General features: G+C 46.7%; 1 protein-coding gene across 2 annotated transcripts in view; it reads right to left on the bottom strand.

Moving 5' to 3' along the window:
• The window catches only part of Cdh17 (cadherin 17), a 60,024-nt gene that overhangs the window by 19,774 nt on the left and 25,114 nt on the right, over nt 1-15,136 (bottom strand). For both annotated transcript variants that reach the window (XM_052718029.1, XM_052718030.1), the window contains 4 exons: nt 14,198-14,413; nt 10,538-10,614; nt 8,575-8,766; nt 147-391 (listed from right to left, as the gene is read on the bottom strand). In XM_052718029.1, the coding sequence (XP_052573989.1) occupies nt 147-391; nt 8,575-8,766; nt 10,538-10,614; nt 14,198-14,413 (730 nt within the window). The remainder of the gene's footprint in view (nt 1-146; nt 392-8,574; nt 8,767-10,537; nt 10,615-14,197; nt 14,414-15,136) is intronic.

The raw sequence follows: 15,136 nt of genomic DNA, 5'->3' as shown, positions 1-15,136 counted from the left end.
AGGCCAGAGACCTTGCTTCTGATTTCTGCTCCATTGGCTCAGTCCTGAAGTCAGTACATGATGCTTCTCCACTTCCCAGACCTCCTTAGCTCCCTGGCTGTAGCTGCAGCATGCAAGCAGGCCTGCGCAGCTCTGCTGTCCCGTACCTCACAGGCAGGCCTTCAGGATCCCTGGCAGTCACGTTGCCCACTTTCGTGCCTACAGCAGCATCCTCGCTGACTTTCGCTTGGAATATAAGTTGGGGAAACACAGGTGCTTCGTTCACATCCGTCACAAACAGCTTGAACGAGGCAAACGAACTAGCATTGTACTTTACGTTGGACACCAGAGGCTCAGGGTTTTCTGCTTGGAACACAATGCTGCTAACTGGTTCAGTTTCAAAGTCAAGAGGCTGTGGAAGAGAAAACAAGAGGGAAGTTAACCTTGGAGTGAGTTGCCCCCTTAACGGATTCATTTCTTCAAAACTCATACAGTCTTAACCTAAATCTACTTCTCAAGAAAACCACAGGGAAAAAACCCAAAAGCACAGCTTTACTTCAGGTGTGATCAGGGCGCCGAGTGTTTCCATGGACTGTCCTGGAAGAGAGACTCTAGCACAGCCCTCCTTGGATTCATTTAACCCTGGGGCACCCTGCTCATCCCTCAGCAAAATCTTTATTCTCCTCAGGCAAGGACAGCTAGAAAAATATTCATACAACAGAGATGTCCACACGGTATGGGGAATTCAGAACCCAGGACCCGAGGGAAGAGATTCCAGAAGCGGGGAGTGGAGGCCATGCTGGGAGGGGGAGGTGTTCCCATCCCACATGGCCAGAGAAGACCGGGAATAAGAACAGGACACTGTTTCTGGCTTATGTGTGGGAGAATTTAACCAGCAGACTACCTAAGAAAGAAAGAGTTGATTCAGAAAGTGGTTCATTCCCAATTCTGGAAGTTTTCAAGCATAGGCTTAACTGCATGTGCCAGCACAGGAAGACTTAGCTATCTTATGAACAATTGGCCCTATGGGACTTAGACCCCCTCTAAGCAAAAGTCCACAGTTCTCTAAGAGAAGAAAGACCAAGAAGGGGTGATAACCCCTGCCATAGGCCACTATCTCTGGACTCGAGGATCCCATAGGACTCTAAACCCCTGAAAATTGAAATCTCAATACTCTCTGTGTGTGTGTGTGTGTGTGTGTGTGTGTGTGTGTGTGTGTGTGTGTGTGTGTGTTTCTTATTTTAGGATGAGGACATATGGGCTTTTAAAATCCCATTATTTGTTTGTATGTGTGTGTATATGCATGCTGGTGCATACATGCATGATACATGTACCAAGATCAATGTGTGGGAGTCAGTTCTCTCCTTTTCCCACGTGGGTCCCAAGGATCAAACAGGTTGTCAAGCTTGTGGAGTAAGTGCCTTCATCCACCGGGCCATCATGCTGGCCCTAGTCAGCTGGTCAAATCCTCAAAAGGACCTAAAACCTCAAAAACTAGGGAGGACCAAAGCAAAGTCAAAAGCTATAAATGGAGGAAGCAGCAGCCGTGACTTTTTCTAGACACCCAGCTCTGGAGGACTTGAGACATCCGGGCCTGACCTTATGTCATTTTCTCAGCAGCTACACAGTTCGTGATAGCCACTCATGGAGCGACAGACAGACACACACTGCATTGACTCAGCCTGCCATCCTGACATCAAAGGAATTCTCCCCCAAGAGTTGATCAGTACTGTTCACCTCATCCCTTTCCCTCATCCCACTATCGAGCCTGAAACAGACAAGCTTCACCTCCTCTGCAGCTGCACAGCACCCAAGCCAGGGCTTTAGCTGTGTTACTATTTTGTGTCATCACTGGCCATCAGCTCTGTGACAGGAAGAACTGTGGCATGTTCCTCTCACTTCCCATCTCCCTGACACACAGTACCCATAGTATAGCAGCTAGAGGATACACAGATAAGGCTTGATCCTTGACAGTTTCAATGGAGAGAAAATTATAGAGACCATCCTTTCCCCAAGAAATCCCTCACCCATACACATATTCTGACAACTAAACCCCTAATTCATAAGCACAATGAGAAACCTGGGAGAGAGAATCATCAGTCATGGTCACTTACAATTAAGCATAGGAAGCAATGACATTTGTTTAATTATGTGAATATAAAAGGAGAGGCTGTTCCTAGAAATAAGTGCCCATTCACTGCTGGGCGTCAATGGCTTATTGATCTAATGACCAATGGTCTAATAGGACTCTTGTGTGCTCAGAAGTTCTGGGAATCACTTCAAATCCCAGAGGGTCACTACAATGATATCCAGCTAAGGTAAGAGCCCAGCTAAGGAAGAACCCCCTAGAAAGTCAACACAAGAAGACAGAAACGGATGGAACTCCAACTTGATACACCAGCCTGCCACAGCAGTGGCTCTGCCCCAGTCTCAAGTAGACATCACAGCTGTCTACACACCTAGGCCAATGAAGCCTTCCATCCTGGTCACCACACAAGCCTTGGGTCTCCTGCCTAGCTTTTCCATCCACTCCAGCCCTAGAGCTACAGGGGTAAGGCAGTGAGTGCCCGTGTCTATGGATGAAGAGGAGCTGTGGTGCTGGAACAGATCACACAAGGCCGAAAGACAAAGACGGCAGAGAATTTTAGATGTCGAGCCAAAGATGTGAGACTTGATTCCGGACCTGCAAGGTCAGGCTGGGTTTCAGCAGTGCTCCCTCAGTACTTAGTGAACAGAGAGACAGGAAACAAGGGGAGTTTACTGCTGAGTAGCTGTACTCTCTGCCTCGTCTCATCTGACCACCACCCAAGCAGCCCTGCCGCAACAACCATGAAAAGTTAGAATGGAAGGCACTAGATCAGCAACTCTCAACAAACACTGCTGAATCCATCCATGCAGGCTTTCATGGCGGATGAAAGCCAAGTCAAGAGACCATGGGGCCACGTTCATCAGAGAAGCAGAAAACCTGCCTTTGTCCAGACTCCCCCTCTGTGCCCGACTGCCTTAAAGGTCAAGCTAGGGATTTAGATTCTGTCTGGAAATGGACAGCATGCTGAGAGCAGGGGTCCAGGAGAGGACATTTCACATTTTCACCACACAGAAACCATGTGCATACTGGGTTTCCAGATGATACCCGAGCTAGTTAAAACATCCATGACTCAAGAATTCAAAAGGACTGCCCATAGTGGGGAAGGGGCGAAAAATTATATAAAAGTAAAAACCAAAGCACACTCTGAGTTTCGAGAAAGGGGTCTCAGGAGAAACACTGATGTACCAGGAAGTACTAAGATAATAAACAAAACAAACACCATTCCTCGTTACTGACTCCAGCTCAGCCCCGAGAGCCTGATCATCCAGGGCCCCGGGACTCCAGAGCATCGCATAGGAAGCTTCTCAAAACCCCTGCTTTCTGGGCTTTCCTCTGAAGAGGCTGTGGTGCAGCCCCTGTTTCAGGGATGTGTTTAATCACACCCCAAAGTGATTGACCTTTAAAAGTGACTGGAGTCGATTGGCCCCTTGGCATATCCATAAACAAGAGCATACAAGCAAGACTGAGGCATTCTTAAGAGACCACCTTACGGAGTTTGTAACCAGTGTAAGCCGCTTTGGCAAAACCACTCACTGTGGGTGAGGGTAGGGAGACGGCTTAGTGGAAAGCAGTGCTTGCTGAACAAGAACCTGAGCTCCAATCTCCAGTGCCCATGTTAAAAGAAGGGGGCGGGGCTAGGCGTGACCATGTATGTCGCTGGAGACAGGGCTATCTGTGGGGCTTGCTGGCTGCCAGCCTACCTCCAAGCTCAGTGAGAGACCTTGTTTCAAGGGAATAAGGAGGCAAGTAATACAGCAGGATGCTCAACATCCTCCTCTGGCCTCCTGGATGCACCCTCACACATGGGTATACACCACACACTCACACCAAATCCACACTCCAACATACAAAATATGAACATGTACATTTGTCTCATGCTCTTCTACATCCGATGGGCTAAAAGTTGGTACATCCTAAGCAAAACTCCGTGTCTGAGGGTTTGTTTTGCTTAGCACTTCAAAGACCCTAATCTAAGGTCCCTGCTCCAGAGGAAGGCACGGAAGCCTCCGGCTACCCTGTCCATTGGCTACATGTCTGTCCATTGGCAAAACACTCTTGCAGAGATATGCTTGGTGTTATGGGGAAGAGCGTGTTTAAGAACTTAGTTGGGTTTAAAATGCAGTCTCTCTCTAGATCATTGCAAATAGGAGTTTGAGCCTCTGGTACAATTTGTGCCCTTCAGAGTTCCAGGACTCCAGCTGTGTTCTGAGATTACCTTACAGTGATCAGCCTGCCAAATTCTGTCACTCAAGTTCTGTTGTCACAGTGCCTGGGGAACAGAGAGCTGCGACTTCAGGACCCTAACACACAGGTTCAGCAGGTGCTTGTGTGACTATTAGTAATTGTACATGAAACAAATTTCAATTATTCATTCAGTCAACCAACACTTAATACCTTCGTGTATCATGTGTCAAGTGATATTCTAGACATGGGAAGTAAAGCAACATACAAAACAAGAATGAGAAGAGTTTGGTGAGTCGCCGCTATAATCCCACCTCATATAAGGTTTATGTAGAAGGATAACTATAGCTCTCCCCTACAAAAGGATCCAACCACACATGGTCAAGTTAGCTGGGGGTGGTACATGGTAAGATATCACAAAGAACAAAGTGATATATGGCAGTTGCTTAGTAAGACAAGCATTCCCGTAGGTTCCCTGACAGCCTACAGTGGCGGAGGAGAAAGAGAATCACGCCACCGTGCTTGGCAGGCCACCCCTTCCTTCATCCTTCCCAGGTTCACTCTCTGTGGAGCTAGCCAGGAGTGGAAGGGGAAGCTGTGATGGCTCCTCCTCCAAATGTCGGACCTCCACAGGCTCTGGGTGTTACACCTTGAACTCTGCTGAGCCCAGTGGGCACCTTCGTCACACGGGGTGTGAGTGACAACCATGCAATCTTTTCTTGTTGCTGTGACCAAATACTGGACAAGAGGCAACGTAAGGGAGGAAGGACCCATTTTGGCTCACCACTTAAGGAGAGGCACATCACCACAGCAGGGAAGGTGTGGCTGGCCATGTCCTGTCTGCAGCCAGAAAGCAAAGAACTGGATAGCCAGGAACGCCGGGCTAGAAAGCTTCTTAGCTCCGGCCCTAGTGAACCACTGCCTCCAGCTTCACCTCCTGGAGGTTCCACAACCTCACAAAACAGCACCACCAGCTTGAGAGTAAGTGTGCAAACACACAAGACTGTGGGCACCATTTCACATTTAAGCATCAGGTGCTAGCCTGTGGCTCGGCTCAGAGCCGCCATCGTCTTTACCTTTGCTCGTTTTCATTTTCTGTGCAACTGCTCTACTTGGCCTTCACTTTCGGCATTTGCTTTCAACTTTCCATTACTCTAGTTCCAAACTGTCCTCGGCTTTTCTTTTGCAGCCCCAACCAGCAGGCAGTATTTCAGCAGATTCTCTGTTGCCCCTCTCTCTGCTTAACCGGAAGACTTTGAAAGCCCCCTGTGAAAAGTGCTTCAGCTCTACACCTATTGGATGATGTGTGTGTTGGCTCCAAATGAGACATCTGGTAAACCCTTATGAGGTCTAACACAAACTCAGCAGCTACAGAAGAAAGAATCAAGACTCAGATACATGGTGAGGGACAGGAGTAGGCTGAGGGAAAGTTGGAGGGACCCTGGAGAAAGAAGTGGGAACTATGAATTACTACTTTATCTCCAAACTCTCTGGTCTTTCTAGAAATGGGGAAAGCAGGGCAATGCCATGAAGGATGGAGTTGCAGTTCTTCCAAGCTCCTTTTGGTGAAAACACTGAGCCCTCATTTGGACTCACAAGCTAGCTAAAAGCAGGATAAAAGTCTACCATCCCTTTCCCATTTAACATCTGTGTCTTCTGTCTTAAAACTTCAGGTCACCTTCCTGCTTAGCTCTGTGTGGGGACATGCTAATCACTTAAGGAGCCTGCATCTACAGCCTCGTTGTGGGCATGCTAATCACTTAAGGAACATACATCTACAGCCTCATCCCTGGAGCTAGAATGATGACTTAGCAGTTAAACTTCCATGGAGGACCTTAGTTTGATTTCCAGTAACCACATTGGATGACCTCTTATGGCCTTCATGGGCATTTGCAGTCACACACACACACACACACACACACACACACACACACACACACACACCACTTAAAAATAAAAAATGAATCTAAAATCCCATCCTCACTCAAGGTACAAATAGAAGAGGAACTGAGGCATCTTCCTGCCAGATTTTTACAGCATCCAGTTCCAAATTGTCCCAAAAGACATCTGAAAATGCCAGTCATTGTCCTAACCCTATAGCCACAGCCACCTTAGAATCTAGGAACAGTAGACATTGCAGACAGATCAGCCCCAAGATGGAGATATCATCACATGGGTACCAGCTAGTCCCCTCCGGTGATCAGGACCACTTAATTATGCAATGCCTCTCACCCCTGGCTCCTCCTCTGTGCAAACCTAAAGCTCATATCAGTTCTCCAAAGACGGACTGAATTCCTAACCTCATTTGTCTTCCCAATATAGCCGCTGGTTCAAATTCTTTCCTGCCTCTCACCACTGATACTGTTTGTTTTTACAGAGAGGTGACCAGACCTCACGTGCTAGACTCCCCAGAAAGGCACCCCCAGCCTAGGACTCCACTTACAAAGCGAGGGTAGATCAGGGGTTAAAAAACAGACTTGTCCATCAAAACCTGAAAGGAACTCACAACTTTCCATCCTATTCAACAGAAGTCTGTGCCAGGTACACTGGTATAAGAGTTTTGCACCTAAAGGGGGAGTGAAACCCACATGCTAGCCCTCCCCCACTGCCACATGGCTGCTAGATTTAGAAATATACAGAGTCCCTTAATTTCAGATAAAGAAATTTTAATATTAAAGTTTTATAAAAAATTTAATATAAAGTGGGACATGCTTATAGTTAATTTTTTTTCATACTGTATTTATGAATCCCAACTGGCAATACTAAATACTTAGTCAGTTAATGACAGATTACAACTCGTACCTTGACTTTCTTTCAGGGGGCAGGAATGACAGAATGTGCCAGGAATCCACTGCCATCCCTGAGAGGTCACTGTGACTTTGTCACTTCTGCCTATTAGTCTTGACACAATCACATGTAGATTAATTTATTTATAATCATTAAGTGTTGCTCAACTATATCCATAGCAGCCTTATTCATAATAGCCAGAATCTGGAAACAACCTAGATGTCTCTCAACTAAAGAATGGATAAGGAAAATGTGGTACATTTATACAATGGAGTACTACTCAGCTGTTTAAAAAAATGACATCATGAAATTTGCAGGCAAATAGATGGAGCTAGAAAAAATTATCCTGAGTGAGGTAACCCAGACCCAGAAAGACAATCATGGTATGTACTCACTCATAAGTAGATACTAGATGTAAAGAAAAGGATAACCAGACTACAATTCACAGACCCAGAAAGGCTAAGTAACAAGGAAGGCCCAAGGTGGGGAGCATGGATCTCCCTGGGAAGAGGAATAAAGGAGATCTTGTGGATGGACTGGGGGTAGGAGGTGATGGGAACATGAGGGGTCATCTAGCAATAGTGGATGCATAGCCTGAACTGGCCATCTCCTGTGACCAGGCAGGACTTCCAGGGGAGGGATTCAGACACCAGCCCAGCCACATAACCTTTGACCTAAATCTGTTCTGCCTATGGGATGTGTGAGGAGGGGGGAGGATTAAATGGTGGTGCAGAGATTGAGGAGTGGCCAACCAATGACTGGTCACCACGAGAGTGAGCCCACCCCTGACACTGACACTGCCTGGAGGGCCAGGACTCAGAGGCTGGATGGTCCAGAGACCTAGGACAGAATCAAACATGATTGGAGAAAAAATGTCAACATAGTGATGCTTAACGATATTCTACTATACTCATAGACTGAAGACTACCCCAACTGTCATCAGAGAGGCTCACCCAGCAACTGATGGAAACAGATGCAGAGACCAACAGCCAAGCACTGAGCCAAGCTCAAGGAATTCTGCTGAGAGGCGGTGGCGGGGGTCAAGGTCACAAGGGAACCCACAGAAACAACTAACCTGGGCTCATAGGAGCTCACAGAGTCTGGGAGTCTGCATGGGAGCCTAGGTCCCTTGAGTAGCTTGGTCTACTTGTGGGACTCCTAATAGTGGTAGCAGGGGCTGTTCCTAACACTCTGGTCCCTTTGCCCAGCATTAATACAAGGGGAGGAGCTTAGTCTTACTGCAACTTGATAAGTCATGCTTTGTTGATACTCATGGGAGACCTGCCCTTTTCTGAACAGAAACAGAGGAGTGAATGGAGGGGGCAGAGGGGAGGTGGGGGAGGAATGGGAGGAGAGGGAGGGGAATTAAGGGGGCAGAGGAGAGGTGGGGGAGGAGTGGGAAGAGGAGAGGAAGGGGAATGGAGGGGCAGAGGAGAGGTGGGGGAGGAATGGGAGGAGGACAGGGTGGGGAAACTGCAGTTGGGATATAAAAATAAATGAATAAATTTAATTAATAAAAACCATTAAGTGAGCTCTACCTTTTTAATCTTGACATATCCTGCATTGGTCTGGGGGTCTGTGGTGACTTCCAGTCTTCCCTCAGCATCTCCCTGTACGATCTTGTACAGGATTTTAGAGCTCCCCGTAAAGGGCTCATCAGCATCCGTGGCTTGGATGACTAAGATAGTGGATCCAATGGCTGTGTCTTCAGGGAGAGTCATGTTTCCATACTGAGGAAGAAACGGGGAGGGAAAGGAAACACAATGTCCACTGTCAATGAGCTTAACTGCCAAAGCACAAGTGTGCCTGGGTTCAGGGCCAAGGTCACAGCTGCCACTAACACCAAGCACAGCTTTCCTCATGATGAACACGATACAGTTGCTTTTAACATCGTTTGTACTCGTGAACTGAAGTCTATACCAAGAAACATAACATCTCAGACATTCTAGAAGGATTCTAAAATAGATTTCCCCTCCAACACCCAACATGCTTAATAACTATAATTATTTGAATAATAATGATATAAATAGCCATAATATGTGAAATGCCTATGATGTGACAGATACTTCTAATTCTTGAATCAACTAAGCAATAGAGATTAAGAGCTCAAAACACTGAAGTCAGAGTTGGCCACTAATCCTAAACTTGCTATTTGTTGGTTGAGTGATGTAGTTATCACATTTCTTTAAACATGGGCTTGATCACTTGTCTAATGGGAAAATGCAACCTACCGTTTTAAGAGATCTGATACATGTCAAGCCCCTGAATGCCTGGTACACAGTGCTTGTGAAAGATGAGCAGCAAAATACCCTAGAGGCAGCAAACCTACCAGTGACGTTTGGCAGAGGAGCCAAGGGTCATCCCCACCCAGGCCAACATGGTGTGATAAAACCCAAACCTCCAGAACCCATGCTCCTCACTCTCCCATAAAGCATTCTGGTTCCCCTGAGGCCCACTCTTCCCACATCATGATCTCAAAATGGTAATAGCCAGGGTCCAAGAGATGATACTGGCAACAGAATAAGAAAGCCCACTTCCTCTCCAGCCAGATTTGCCTCTCCAAGCTTTTAAAGTCTCCACTGCAGAATTTTTCTGCTCAATCTGCTTGACCACAGTCTGGTGAAATGCAGGGAAGACATAACACTGGGAAGGGATAAAACGCCCTAGAGGATGGAGGCTGAGAAGAAATGAGTTCTTTATTTCATGCTTGCTTAACCTCAGTGCCTGTTAGACAAGTTACGTCTCATCATACTTCTTACGGTTCTGAGCCCTACCATAAATCAATTCCCTTCTTTGTCACAGCCTTGTCCCAGTTTTGATTTATGAACATCATCAGAGGGCTCTGGACTGCCTCAAAACTGACTTCTAACATAACAAGCTAGTCAAATGGTCTTCCCTCTCCCTTGAGCGAAATGAATCAAGACATCCCTTTTAAGGGAGCAATGATAATGCCACGCCATGACTACAGCATTTGCCTTGATGTCCTTTCTACATTGATACTTCTTAATCTACACCTAATTCGAATAATGATCACAAATATATGGAACACATTCTTTTTAGGCTTAAGCCAGAGATTTTTTTTCCCTTGCCCTTTCCTCTTACCTGGTTAAATACAAAATGAGTTAAAGTTGTTAGTATTTCCGATGCTAATATTTTATGCCAAATGCTTGGAGAAGATCAAGTAGCTCTCTACCTACTGTCTATTGCATGCAAACTCTATGACAATCCACAAGCAGCCGTTCACCTTTCAATCTGAAGAGGACTGTGGCTGTAGCTTTTAAGCAGCCTTTGGAATAAATGAGTTGCTAGCAGGAGTTTATGAACAGACATTCCCAGGTACTATCAGTACATCCTAGCATCCCTGAGGACTTATGCTGAAGATGGTACCTGGTTTTTGTTGGTGCATTGACCAGGCTACCTGGTACTTTGTGTTTGTATTCAAATTAAGGGTTCAGTAATATGATCAAACTAAAGATAAAGCAAATGGTGACATCTACTCACGTCTGATACTTCAAAGATGGGAATCTGGTCATTGATATCAATAACGTTGACTTGCACAAAACAGAGAGTCTTGAAATCTGAAAACCAAAGTCATACCACAGAATTCTCATTGGAAATCATGCATTAGCATCAGGACTTGGTAAAATATATGTGTGTGTGTGTGTGTGTGTGTGTGTGTGTGTGTGTGTGTGTGTGTGTGTGTGTGTGTGTGTATACATATATATATATGCAAATGACGTGACAGCTGGTGCCACGATTTCACAGTTCATGTGAATGGAGCCTGCTCTGCTCCCCACCTCACCACAAGCAGGTCATCAAGAGGAGGTGGAAGCCAGACTGGGCCCTGAGATGCTTCCCTGAGCTTCCCACTGCCCCATGCAAGGGAGGGCTTTTCCGCCATGCAAGATGGCTGTTTTTCTGTGAAGCAGCCTCCCTTCTGGGACAGGTGGATGCTATGCAGTAGTCTCTGAAGTCCAAAGTGAAACTGTTCCTTGCAGCGATGCTGCTGAGCATCCCATAGGCTGTCTATTCTTCTCAGAGTACATCTGCCCAGATAGCCCCGTCTGACATGGCAGAGAGGTTCAAGGCCACCAGCTTTCCTCTCCTCCAAGTAAGGGAGAAAGGGGCATGATTCACCTCCAAGGGAGGCTGAGAGGTAGTTCACAGAACCCTGGGGAAATGGCACTGGCTTTGAGGGTGGTTTGACAAGTCAAAGACTGATTAGAATCAGCAGTTGGATCCTAGGTCCAAGATGAGCATGGCTGGCAGGTGTGTTGTGGGAGGCTGTCTAGGAGGAAGCCAGAATGACAGAGAGGAGTAATTTATTGGGGGAGAAGGGTGCTGCCATCTTTTGAACTATAATACAATGCACTGGGCTCTGGGATCCCATTACTTGAATTCTGGCCCTTCCATACACCAGAGATTGAGAACATGGGAGTGTCACTGTATGCCTCTGTGCCCATCAGCTTATCTACACAATGTGGAGAACAACAAAACCAAGGTCCTCATCCCAACACGAATGTTAGTGTTCTGTGTGTCCCAAGCCTGTGTGACAGGCCTTGTGTGTGTTACTCATCTCTTGACATAGTTACTTCATAATGTGTGTAACATTATCGTCCTCATCCACTTTTTAAATGCAGAAGCCAGGAAGTAGAGACATTAGGAAACCTGCTTAAGGTCACATGACTGATAGTAGGCCAGAATTCTGTGCTAGCTTTTTACTCTACTCTGTGCTCAGATTCAGGCTGGATCAACCTCATTGGTGATGTCCTTGTCCTTCCACTAACAGCTAGGTTCTGCCAGTGGGGGCTGGCAGGAGATGGGAGGAAGGACAGAAGAAAGTGGTGGCATGTCCTTCATCCCTGTCTATGAGCACAGGTCTTTCTGTCTCCTGAAGTTCTTTCAAGATTCAGGGTGAACGTCCCCACTCGCCCCCTGTTCACCATCCCCCACACACACATCACCCCCTCCCACACACACATCATACCTCCTGTTAGCTTCCCTTAACTCTGGGTCCTTTAACCTATTTTGGCCACCCCCTTTGAGAAAGCCTTTCACTTCCGGCTGTTGTCCTCACTGATCTGCCCACATAGTCACCCCAGAGCTTGCGCTCAATGCATTGGCCGAGAAGTTGAATATAATTCCTAATCTGGTTATAACCAAACAGATATTGATTAAAGTTGGAGCTGATCCCCAGAACATTTACAGATAGAAATGGTTCAAGGCTCTGAACTTACTGGCTCTAGTCTCTGCAAAAGCCTTGTTTGGGACGGTGATGAGTTTTCTGCTTATCAGGCTCTTCCTTCTTATTCATGTGTGTGCATGAACATGTGCTTGTGTGTGTGTGTGTGTGTGTGTGTGTGTGTGTGTGTGTGTGTGTGTGTGTGACCTCAGGTGTCATTCCTCAGGTGCTATCCACCTTTTTCTTCTTGGGTCTCTCACTGGCCTGGAACGTGGCAAATAGGCTAGGCTGACTGGGCATGAGCCCTGAGGAAACATTTGCTGCCTCGAACTCCCCAGTACCGAGATTACAGATGCATGTGACAACCCTTGATCATTTGATGGGCGCCTGTAGAGACCAGAGGAGGATGCTGGATCCTCTGGAACTAGTCACAGGCAGTAGTGAGCCACCCACCGTGGGTTCTAGGAACCAAACAGGGTCCCTCTGGAAGAGCAGCAGAGCTTTTGACCACTGAGCTGGCTCTCCAGCTCCCCTACACTCTTACATTTTCAACTACTACAGACTCTGATGTCTTTACACACGGAATCCCCACACTTCCTTAAGTTATTCTTCAAAACCTAGTTCACCCAAACTTTGGGGTTAGGTAAACTAACCTCTGAGGGCCTTACCTGCTCTCCCCGTGACTGTGTATGTCTCCCTTGTATGGGTCCCTACAGCTTGTTGATGTGTGTGTCCACCTTTCTTGACAAAAGGAGCACTCCCTTAGGGACAGACACTGGGTCTTGTTCATCTGGGCATCTCTGATGCTTTGTGTGGTGATCAGACCCTGAAAGCATGGGTGGCTGATAGTGTGAATCTGCCACTTCACCATGGGTAGGGGGATTTATTACAATCACCTAACTGTACCTTCTCACATAGTGCTAAACAGCTTCAGACCCTCATTATGCATCAAGTTACTAGCTTCCCTGGGAACTTGACAGACAGGCATTTTGTATTGGAGCTTGCTAAACTCAAGTTCTCCCAGGACATCAACACCCACGGAAAAGCAAAAAATAAGAAATACATATGAACGAATATTACTTTCTTTTTCACACCTATGTAAGCTGTGGTCCTCAGAAAACAACTACAGAAGTATTTCATGGAACAGTTACCTTCCAGGAATATAATGCCCCAGAATAGTGGCACATTTGTCTGTGGATGTGGAGATGTGTTTGAGATTGGGAAATTTCCATGTGATCCTTAAAGACTCCTCTGCCCAATAGAGGTTAAGAACTACCTGCTTGGACAGTATACAAGGATTGGGGAAAAACGTCTCCTGGTATTGTCTAGCTGCACTCAGAAGCTGACGAGAAAAGGCAGAACTCTTCAAGACACATTCTCCACCACTGTCTTCCACAGATACTGAAAGCAAGGACAGGGAAAGAGAATCCGCTTTCCTATTTTGTGGTTACGGTAGCCATGAGACTGTGCCTGGCAGACTCTTGCAACTAGACCAATAGCCTGGTGCTGCACTGTTATACGGTGACCAACACTGCATTTGCACCAAAGCCGCATCTGCCATAGGCTGCCCCCAGCCGGTTACTGAGCCAGTAGTGATGCTAAGACAGGCCCATCCTCAGAGATGACGCACTGCGGAATTCCAGACAGCCATTTGGAATGCTCCTCAGGGTGCTCCTGGTCCAGAACCACCAGTGCTCCTTTTGTCGTGATCAAGCTAATGTTGCTGTCTGGTGATCTCCAGGATCACCTTCCCTTCTGTTCTTCTCAAAGGCGTCCCCTTTGAGATAGATGGTCCTGAATCCCCCTTGACTCCTGGTTCTCAGAGGATCAAAGCAACAAAATGTTGTCAAAACAGCCACATCTGGGTTTCTCAGATTCACAGAGGAATCAGAGGATTCTCCTGGCATGAGAACGGCCTCTCAAAACTTAAGTAGAAGGAAAATCGCTGTGTCTACCAACCAGAGCAGGGGCAGACTCACCTTTGTCAGACACCTCTACTGTTAAGTTGTATTGAGGATTGTCCTGCTTCTTCAAGGACTGTTTCCCTAACTGGACCTTTCCCTCGTATTCTTGAATGAGAAAGAGTCCATCTGAGGGAACTTTGGGAGTTTGGTCTGCAAGTCTGTACTTCAAAATACTGTTGGCCGTGTTTGCCTCATCCATGTCATGGGCAGTAAAGAACCCGATGCTGCTACCTGTGGAGAGGAAGACAACCAACCACTCACTTCAGCTCCATGTGATTCATAAACCACTTCTGAGAAAACACGGGAACTATCAGGAGTAATGAACAGACGTTTAGAATTATTTTGGCTCCTTGCATTTTTCCATGGTCTGCTTGGTTGAACACTGAGGTAGACTAGTTAGCCAATACTGGCCTGAAGTATTGTGGATTGAGAGATTAACAGAAACCTGCTTTCTCAGAGTCCTGGAGATTGGAAACATGAAATCCAGTGTTGCCAAGGTCGCTTTCCTCCAAGCTCCTCTCCCTGGCTATTTCTTCCTCCCTGTGCGTTTCCCCTCTGTACCTTGGCATCCAAATTTATCACAGGAACTCCAGTCAGATTAGATTAAGGCCCACCACTGAGCCCTCACCCTACGTGCCTGTGTGTCTGTTGGTGTATGTGTACTTACATGTGGATGTGGAAGAAGTCAGCGGGCAACCTTAGCATCATTCCTCAGCAGCTACCCACCTTATTTTTTTTATTTGTTGTTCTTTTCTTTGCTTTGAGAGAGGAGGGATCTCTCTCTCTCTCTCTCTCTCTCTCTCTCTCTCTCTCTCTCTCTCACACACACACACACACACACACACACACACACACACACACACCCATGCGTGCACGCCACATGCTATGGCCCTGTGTATTCCATGCCTGTGAGTGTTTTGGCCCAGGAGTTCCAGAGGTCAGTGGGTGTGATTC

Source organism: Peromyscus californicus, unplaced genomic scaffold (assembly GCF_007827085.1).
Source record: "Peromyscus californicus insignis strain IS unplaced genomic scaffold, ASM782708v3 Scaffold_5__1_contigs__length_169319896, whole genome shotgun sequence".
In the NCBI taxonomy this organism is placed as follows: domain Eukaryota; kingdom Metazoa; phylum Chordata; class Mammalia; order Rodentia; family Cricetidae; genus Peromyscus; species Peromyscus californicus.
This window is presented reverse-complemented; position numbering and strand designations above follow the sequence as displayed.